Genomic DNA, 10624 nt, shown 5'->3' on the forward strand with positions numbered 1-10624 from the left:
CATCACGATTAATAAAATTGCAAATATTTTGAGTATTTCCATAGGTATTTCAATAAGAAAATTAAAGGGGTTGCTAAAGTAGCAATTTCGACATTATATTTTTTTTGCAATATCAGCTGTTATCGCAATGAAAGCAAAATGCTATCAAAGTTTAAAGTCGAATGGGCGATCAAAATACAAAAACAACAGTGGTGCTACATAATGGGAGTTCAGTTTTCAATGGATGCACTTACTAATGATAGTTTTAATTCAAACAGCTGTTTGTTATTCTAGACTTTTAACTAAAACATGGATATGAGATACAATGTACTAGGGATGTAAGTTTTATTTTAAAGATCGCATAGTTTTTCTTTTTTTAATTTCCATGTCGTCCATTTTTCTGGATTTTAAGCGATATTTGAGGAGCATCGTGTAATCAAATAGCCATTATTGTAGTTCGTGAACTTTTATTCATACAACATACTTACAAATTATTGACAGTATGTTATAGTTTTTCGTCTATGAAAGATAATTACTTTCAGTCGAGAGATTTTTGCCACTGAGATGAAGGTCTAGGGTTTCGTCTATCCCAATATTCTCTAACCCTGGCACCTGGCTTAGACATTATGTGTGATAGATGTTTTGTCCAATGATGGTAGTTTCTGCACCTGCTTATATAAACTTATACAGAAAGAAATGAAACGACTGGTCTGCTTGTTGCCATTGAGTAGCCGGATTAGCTCTGTTGGATGTCTTTGGCAGTATGCTTCAGCGAGATAGCACTATAAAATGGACAATAGTTCTACATTTGGTTAATTTTTGCACCGCTTCTCCAGTTATATATATAACTATTATTATTAGTTGTATCAAAACATTCCATACGGTCACATAGTACATACTGAGAATGGGCATAACAGGAAGTCGCTGCGCTGCCAGAAGGTAAGGCACGGAAACAAAAACATCATTTCAGGTGTCTTACTAGGAATGGAGCCAAGAGTATTCTTAATCTGTGTGAACCCCAACTCATGGCCAAAGTGAAACGGTGTCGAGACATGCATGCGGAAGTAGAAAGCCGTTTTCGTTCAGAAAAGCGAAAAAAAAATCAAATCCAAAATCTAATAAGCTTCACGATCACGCAATATGCAGGAGCTTTTCCATGTCCCATAGGCAGGGTAGGCAATATACTACAGCAAATGGAGCTACTACTAAAGACGTGAATTATCAAACTGAACTGTTTGGTTCGCGCTCCAAATTTCGAAATCACCCAAATCAACGCTTTGTTCATAAAAAAGCTTTACTTATATAGAGCGATTAAAAACTCTTTAGTCTCTATTAAAACCTAATATTAAAATACCTGTCTAATGTTTATAAATAGTAACAATTGTTTCCATCTGTTAGTGATTAGTGTAAAACACAGGTGTGTGATAATCTGATTTAGTCTACGGATTAAGGAAGTGGTTGACATGAAGGTTGTGCTACACCAGACAGAAGTGGTTTTTAAGTCCTGTCTGACACTAAGTACCTATACACTGGCGATCTATTCTAAATATACTTATCATGTAGCTGTTTATGATTTCATTTTCATTCCACCAGAGTTTAGTCTCATATAGTGTTAATACGAAAATTTGGACATGACTCAGTTTTTACCTCCTGCTCTCATTGCTTAATCACGAAACGGAACTATTTTTCTCTTCGTATATCAGAACATTATTCTTTCTGGTGTCTCAACCTGATGACATTTCGTTGAACATTCACGTTCAAGGGATTGACGATATCTTGAATTTCTTCCCAAGACGTACTTGACTAAAAATTGGTAAAGGTTCTTTCTTTTTTGCCAAGACCTACTGGGCTAAAAAGAGTTAAGATTCTTTCTCTTTGCCAAGGCGTAGGCATATTTGACTAAAACGGTAAAGGTTCTTTCTTTTTGCCAAGACGTACTTGACTAAAAATTGGTAAAGGTTCTTTCTTTTTTGCCAAGACGTAGGCCTATTTGACTAAAAGGGTAAAGATTATTTCTCTTTGCTAAGACGTACTGGGCTAAAATGGACACTTGCTGTACGTGGCTTGGCATCATTGTGATATTTTGTTCTTGCTTATGACACAAAATTTACAATATCTATTTGCCCCGGCAGAGATACCTGGCAGCGATAACGTGTTATATTTACCTATGGGCAGAATAATCACTTATGGGAAAAAGCAGCATTACACTTAAACGGTATCAGAATACACACGACTTGTATAATGTAGACAAATACATGAAATATGATTTTGACATTATGTACATATTGTTTGTTTCCGCACGAGTTGATATGATCAGTTACGGAGATAAGGACGAATGTCAAACTGCTAATGTCAGCTTTCCCTCGACAATTTATGTACATTATATTTCTTATCTAATTTTTCGTTTATCGTTTCAATGCATGACGTCATTATTCCGTGTGTACTTTTATCAACAGACGCACTCTGATGTGACGTAGTTCAAGCAGTCACGTGGGATTTCGATGACAAACTAGAAACATTATCAAATTAGACTGTAATCGTGTAAAGATTTAGTTCATAATTTACTTTGAGTGGGGAATATTTAATAACAACACTAATGACATTGTTATTACAAAATTCAATACAACAGGTGTTTCTGACGGAAATGATATGCTGACATTGGGCAACCTTAGCTTAGAGCTTTAGAAATTGGAGCCAAAATGGCTAATATTGTTATAGACAATCTATTACTACCTTTGAATTTCGCCCATGCAACTATTAATTGGTGAATTCCGATGACATCATTTGATAAGCTTAGTTCAGCAAAATTTGATTCCCTTAGGTCTATGTCGCCTTATCCTCGATACTCCAGGGGTAACTTTTACTACATAAAGTAATGTATACATATATATATTATCAAAATCAGAATATCCGATCAAATATTGTGTAACTGGTACCTAAGTAAATCACACAATATCCATGATCCATTAGAGGAATACATTATGCATATTTCCAACATATAATAGTGTTTCGGCCAAAAAAAAAATATGTCTGTTTAGGATTACCCGCCCAACCCTAATTTTTTCCCCGACATTTCTACGAAAAAAAGTAAAGAAAAAAAAGTCGGGATTTCGATCTCAAGACTCCGGTTCCGGCAATTACTTTAGAGTGGAATGCACTTAAAAAAATCCCTGACCTACCGACCCTATTTCTTTGCCAATGTAACCCTAAACAGGCATTTTTTTTGCCTTGTATGTATTTATAGCATTTTGCGTAGATTAAAAGGGAAACAAAAACTACAATTTTAATGTGCTCCATAATCAGTATGTTGGCGTCTCACGATAATCCATACTAAAGTATCCACTTAAGATACACTTATTACCATCAATAAGAACAAGTCCGAAGAAATCGTGCACTAGCATGCACCGATATAAACTGCAACTTCCGGGTATAAACTACTTTCAAAATATCCTATTAAACAGCTTCTAGTGCTCAACAGTGGTAAAGAAACAAAAAAATATTAGAGACGCACTCTAAACGCATGTGTTATTTGGACACAAGACAATTCAATGAATTATAGACAACTGGCATTTTGAAGATTTATGGCACAGAGAATTGTAGTAGCTCGCGCTAATGTTATGTATCGTAGATGTTTTCTTAGCTTTATCGCTACGGTATTACGGATCGTTGATGAAGGAGAAACGTGCGTTCTGATTGACGTGGTGTGGTGTCGATAGGGCTATAAGACGGGAATATCTGTAAATACATTTAACTTCACTTGATGCCGAATTCCACATTTGCACCGACGCGTGGCTTTTCAGAACATTCAAAGGTAGGCAATGCTATACAGTTGCTGCTGGGCCAGTGGGTTCAAGAAGGCAAAAACAACATGGCAACATCCCCAGCGTCACTAAGCGGGAGTTCTATTTTGATGTAGATGTGCGTTTCACTGATTATATAAATAAATCTAAGTGTTAAACAACATATTTTTGAATAGAAATAATATTTTCCTAAACAGCAAAGAAAATTAAGCAAAAAGCTCCCAATAAAATGAAGTAAACTTGATCTAAGTGACCTAATATGGAGGTCAAGGTCACTCATTTCAAAGAACTTGAAAGTCCTACGTCGAAGCATGTCACAGGTCGAATGTCGAGTCTCACGACCATTTTTAGAAATCCAATTTTGTTATATTTAGTACCCGTGACCTTCATAAAGGTCAATGAGATAAAATTGGTAGTCCTTGGTCTGATAGGTCCAATATCAGTGTTTTATACAAATAGTTATTGATAAAATTAAAACAAAAGATTTTAGCCTATCTCATCCTAGAGATATTGAACATTCATTTCACTTATTGGTAGCCATTCATCTCATGATCAGCATACTTATATCAGGTGTCTAGGCCTACTAGATATTGGCAAGAAGTTGTTCAAAAGTTATATTTTATAAGCCTGTTAAATTTCTGTGACTTGGAATGAAACTCAAGGTCATTCATTTGAAAAATACTGGTAGTCCTTCAACTTAGAATGTTACATACCCAATATTGGGTTTCTATGCCTTCTAGTTAAGGACAAAGAGTTGATTAACAATTTTAGTATCTTTGGCCCCTGTGACCTAAAATAAAGGTCAATGTCACCTTGTGAACAAACAGAAACCCTCCATCCAGACTGTATGCTATCTAGCGAATATCAGGTCTGTGGACCAAATGTGAATGACAAGAAGTCGATCTGACCTATTATAACCTTGAGTAAAGGTCAAGGTCATTCAGCAATGTAAGATATCTGGGCATCTTACAATCTGAGAATTTGGTAAAGGAAAAAGATGTTGCTGGACAGGTACCCTTTGGGCAGATAAGCTAAACAAATAAGAAATGACAACTTCAAAAACTATAGAAAAGTAATTTAATCTACCTGAGAAAATCTTTGTTTAAAACATGCAAAAATCAACAACAAATACAATCAGTACATCATATCATTTTCTTTCGGATTCCAAGTTGAAGCTTTTAAGCAGTGTTTAAAATATCTGGTTAATTCTTCTGCTTTCATGAATAATGTTCCACAGTTCTTAAAATCTTGAAATTTCTTACAATCTGAAAGTTCTCTCACATCTCATCTTAACTTTTTCTCTTTCACTTTTGACTTTGTCGTTTTTGTCTGTGTTTGTGTCCCTTGTAATTTCTTCATTTTTTTCTCGTCACTTTTGGTCCTTGGTTGCCGTGACGAATTGTTCCTATTTGGTCCCTGATGTCCTAAGCCTTTCAGTGACGTCATCAAACCTTCCTGTGTCTTGACCAATTCCTCTTTCTTAGTCCACAGCAATATGTTCACACCTGTTGATCAATTTACACCTGTAGTGTTACCAGGTAATCCCACAGGTAAAAGTAGCACGATCCTTGGATTTATTGATTCATTAAAACTTTAATGGGAGCATATTTTATAACATTTTTTTTTTTTTTTTTAACTATCCCAGAGTTTATATTCAATGAATCAATATTATTGTCAATTTCACTCTTACTTATTTTTTGAAGTGGAGCGAGGATATGCATGTGAGAGTGATTGGATATGAATGAAGAATATCTAAGTGCATTTTTGTATACGTAGTAATCACTTCTTTACTTTTTTCTTCACCAGTACCAATGTCTGAATTTACAATATTTTTTTTTACCAGTTTTACTACTTTAAGGGACATGATACACAAAGAGTCTGGAGATTATTTTAAACACAATACTGGATTTTAATTCTTAATAAATAGTTGATAAGTTTCCAGATAGATAATCTTATAATAACTTGAGTCGCAACTTAAAAACAAAGTTGATTACCAGTAATCAGATCATCACAACAAGATAATGGAATTTGTCAAGATGAGTAGAGGCATATTATCAATACCTGTATTGAAAAAGAGAGAAAAAAAATGCACTGTATATAACCCCCTCCCCCACGCCACTGAGCCGATCACCTCACCTCACATGGTCACTACTGACGGAGGGTGATAAACCAAAGAAGAAGATATATGAAGACAGATTATGGGAAGGCTGCAGATGAGGAAGGGACCCTAATTACATCTGGTACACGAGACAGTACAGAAACAATAAGCAATTAGATCCTGTACACTTTAAAATGCATTAAGACATTCCAACACTATGTGAACTAAACTTACCCATTCCAGAAGCCAGGTAATTTCCATCATTGCTGAATTTATTTACCTACAATTGAAATCAACTTAAATAAAATGTGAACAACTAAAGAAGTTACTGAGGCCGAAATGGTTATTTTCTGGTACAAACATAAATTCAAATACATTGTTTTATTGGTTTAAGGTCCAATGATAATCAGGGTAATTTAAGAATATACCGTATCTGTTGGTAGAAGAAAGCCAGAGTAACTAGAGTAGAAAATCACTGATCAGTTGTCAGTACCTGGCAACTGCCCCAACTTGAAAACAAGAGGTGGAGGGTTTGTGGTAATATGACGGGACATCTGAAACACTTGCCTCCTAGATTCAAATAGCAATTTGCCACCACAATAAAGGAACACAAATTTTTCATCTCGGGAACAGAAACTACAGTCTAAAATCTGGAAGATTTCACAACACAAAAGCTTCCTCATAGGGATAAATACTTACACTGATTATTCCTGGAGCACTAGGATCATGCAGGCTACACACAGTATTTCCAGTGTCAGCATCAACAACATCAATTGTCCTTAGCTCTCCATCGTGGTATCCAGGGAAATTAGGGTCGGGATATCGTCCAATCACGGCCAGATCTTGGAGTGGATGCCATGTTGCCTGCAGGAGTTAATGTTTTTGTTTTCTTATTCAAATTTTCATTCAAAGTCCAACTCTACTGAATTTATTATGTTGAACACAAGGCCCAAATCTACTGAATTTAATATGTTTAACACATAAACAAACTCTACTAAATTCTCTAATGAATTAATAATGTTTAACACAAAGTCCAACTCTACAGATTTTATAATGTTAAACAGACATCCTACCTTTATAGGGGTCAAATGTCTGAAGAAGCGATGTGGATGCAGGATTGTCCTTTCAAGTCTCCAGTCTGGGGCTTGGTACACACGAACTTGGTTTTGTTGGTCAGTAGTGAGCAGACGACAGCCATCAGTTCTACTGAAGTATGCTAGAAATAGATATACCAGGTGAAAAACTTGTGCATTTAGTAAAGGTGCATCAATCTATTCACAATGATTTAAATTCAAGTTTCAGACCTAAATCAAAAATATATACTTTGAATCACTTTTGTATGTTAGCTCAGAACTTGAAGTTTTTTTCTAGAAGACATTTAATTGACCATCTATAATTATAGGCAATGTACAGAAAAAGCTACCAGCTACTACAAAGTGACTTGTTTCTTCACAATGATGCATTTTTTTCACGGAAAAACAACAAGTTTACATGAACTGAAGATCTGATAATTTTGTGATCTGTATTCTCATCTGAAATCAAATTCAAGGGACTTACTGATAATGTCCATCAATATTCAGGGGATGAATCAATCCTACCTACCAGAATTAACGGGCCGATCATGTTTAAGGAGTTGGAGGACGCTTTTCCTGTCCCGCATCATACGGATATCCCAGAACATCACGGTCTGGTCTGTGGAGGAGGTACACAGGAGCCAGTCCTCACGGGGAGACAACTCTATGTTTGTCACTTTGTTCTTGTGTAGACGGAAATCAAACACCTGTAAGAAAGAAGAGAAATGATTCATATTTCCCATGCTTTACCCTAGATTATTTACGAACAGAAACATGTGTAAATAAATGTTCAACACCTGCAAAAGTAAGCCCCTTCCTCCCACATTCACTTTTTCCTTTCTTATTTTTTATGTGAACTATATGATAACTGGAAAGTGTGTTCATGCCACTAGTAGTTATTTAAAGATTTAAGTTCATTTGACTCTCATGACCTTTATAAAAGTCAAGGTCATTCATTTGAACAGACTATGTATCGTTTCATCACAGCAGGCTTGATGCAAGAGGCCTAATATTTGATCTCTTTATTTCTAAATTACTGACTTGGGTTCTCTTCATATTTTAACCCCTGTGATCTTGAATGAAAGTCAAGATTATTTACTGGTATTTGAACAAACATGGTAGCCCTTCATCCCAGCAAGCCCAATATCAGGTCTCTAGCATTTCAATTTATTGAGAAGTGCTTTATAAAGTTTAGTCTATCTGCCCATCTTTACCTTAAATGTACAATATCACCTCCTAAATACCTGACAGACTTAGGGTTTTAATACCTTTTCCCCTTGGTCTGACAACATTTGAACATTGCCTATGTTGTCGCCAGCAACAACCATCTTCTTATCTTTATGGACATCCACACTGCAGTACCAGAAACTGAAAAACAATGAAATGTTTCTTTACCAACTGTATCAATATCTTACAAATCAAACAATATCAAGTTTTAATCAATACCATTTATTGAGCAAGGACCATACAAACAGACTGGAGACCAGAGGCTGAGGTTGATTATAGTTTTCAGAGCCCCATTTTTAATAATTTATCATATGCCACGTAACACAGTGTCAGGAAAATGAATATTTTGTGTCAATACATAACACCGGAACACATCTGTAGCTGAAATATTCCCTCTGGTTTTCCCCCTTGTAATTGGAAACCAGCAGCCATGCTAAGATGAAAGTGTCCTTTTACACCAGACAAAGATAAGGACTCAGTTTCTAGATGTTTAATATAAACTTATACATGTACTTATGAGAGTCCAGAGTATGACAACACACCAAATTATTCTCTATCACCAGAAGTTTCAGATAAACTTACTCGTGACAATTGAGTGTATCAGCCAGTACCCTTGACTGTCGACCTTCAAAGTCATGTAATGTGACCCGCCCGTCTACTGCTGCAGACAACACCATATTACTGTTGTAGGGCCAAAACTTCAACGCGTTGATAATTCCTCCAGGCCCAATCTTTTAAAAACAGATGATATAAAAGACAACAGGTTATTACATGTTGTTTACCTTTAGCAACGACAAAATCATACTTATCTTCATCAACTTTGCTGGAAATGAATATGAATGATAATTTTTTCAACTATATAACTATTACCTTTAGTTGCCCAAAAAGCAATTAATTTGGAAATATATTTTGAAAAGGCTACCAAAATGGTAAATTTAGGATACCTCAAGAATTTTTATAAATGTACGAAAATTCAACAGAACATGCAACCTCATTATTGTATTTTGGCACAAAATATCTGGGATGAAATTTACTGAAATACCACAAACTGTACATTCACAGATAATAATAGAAATGTTAAATGGGCACATGTGATGTTTTGTTTGAATAAATACCCCTTGAATAAATTTCTCATTGTTGAAGTGCTGTGTGTCCCACAACATGATGTCCCCTCCCTTAGATCCAATGGCTACCACATGTGGATTGACAGGGTGCCACACAATAGCAGTGACCCGACGGTCAAATGGGCTAGCTGTCCGACAAAGCTGCATGTCCGAAATCTGACTGACCACTGGCCTAGACAAACTCTGGAAAAAGAAAAGGCTACATGAATAACATAATTCAATTTCTTCTTTAGTTAATTGTCTGAAGAGTTCAATGGCTAGCACTAAGCAGTCAGAGAATAGTATCAGTTTGAGGCTAACTATGTTTCAATGTACGATGACAGTACAAAAAACATTGTATCATGAAATATCTGCAAATTAATACACAGTTTGCAAGTGACTAAATTAAAAGCAAAGAATATGTGAACCTGAGTAACTTTTCTGAATATTTTTGCTATAAAAAATCAATTATTTTTTGCAGATAAAATGTTTTATGTTTGTAATTATTTAAACAATAAAATTTTCATAAATCTATTTTGCAATATTATAGCTACATAAGGTATTATCTTATGGATACAATTTTAGTGACTTTTTAATGTCCAGCTGCAAAAGTGAATCATTCACTGTTTGTCCTACAAAATAACCAGTAAGCTATATGATTGTTTCCAAAATACAAACCTGTGTTAAAGTTCGACTACAATGGTTTCCCCAAGCATACTGCTGGAGACAATGTACAATATTCTTGCTTCTGTATTCTACTGGTGTATACACGGTACCAAGTTTTAGAGCATGTTGCCTAGGTTTAAAATCAAAGCATGAGTTATTTCCCTTTTCACACAGATGACTGTTTATTTTTCCCGAACTTCGTTCATCAGGTTTTTCTGTCGGATTTGACTCCATTTTAGTTTCCTGCAGGACATTCTTTGGTTGGTCATCAAAAACTACTTTGGGTTTGTGATTTCTTCATTCGCTTTGAAAGACGTTTTGCATATGTCTCTGGCTTCATATCCACAATATTTTCATTTCTGTCAATAGCTTGTCCTTTCGCAGATCGAAGTCGCCTTTTTGTAGCCATTCTGATCTTGTTCTGGGAAAACAAAAGAATTTCTTATACAAGAGGTCTTAATGGTCACCTGACTATAGTGCTACAGTGTATAATACATGTATATATATGTACAACATAGGAGAAGTATACAGTATGGGAGCAAAATTAGTTTTTGATATATTTGACCACTATGATTGAACTTAGGTCAAGGTCATTAAATTTAACAAAACTTTGAAATATATTTTATCTATTACTTGTACTACACGGGCCCATATATCCGAGTATTTTTAAGCCTTTAA

At 35.3% G+C, this 10624-nt stretch overlaps 1 protein-coding gene across 1 annotated transcript; it reads right to left on the reverse strand.

Moving 5' to 3' along the window:
- Window positions 1–4843: 4843 nt before the first annotated feature.
- Window positions 4844–10382, reverse strand: LOC138324763 (DNA damage-binding protein 2-like). The gene is given in 10 exon segments (XM_069269891.1): window positions 4844–5284; window positions 6112–6157; window positions 6577–6741; window positions 6951–7093; window positions 7480–7657; window positions 8219–8318; window positions 8760–8908; window positions 9293–9484; window positions 9959–10219; window positions 10221–10382. Coding segments are annotated over 10 exon segments (1590 nt in total). The 5' UTR covers window positions 10356–10382; the 3' UTR covers window positions 4844–5063.
- Window positions 10383–10624: the final 242 nt, after the last annotated feature.

This window comes from Argopecten irradians, chromosome 6, assembly GCF_041381155.1.
Source record: "Argopecten irradians isolate NY chromosome 6, Ai_NY, whole genome shotgun sequence".
Classification (NCBI taxonomy): domain Eukaryota; kingdom Metazoa; phylum Mollusca; class Bivalvia; order Pectinida; family Pectinidae; genus Argopecten; species Argopecten irradians.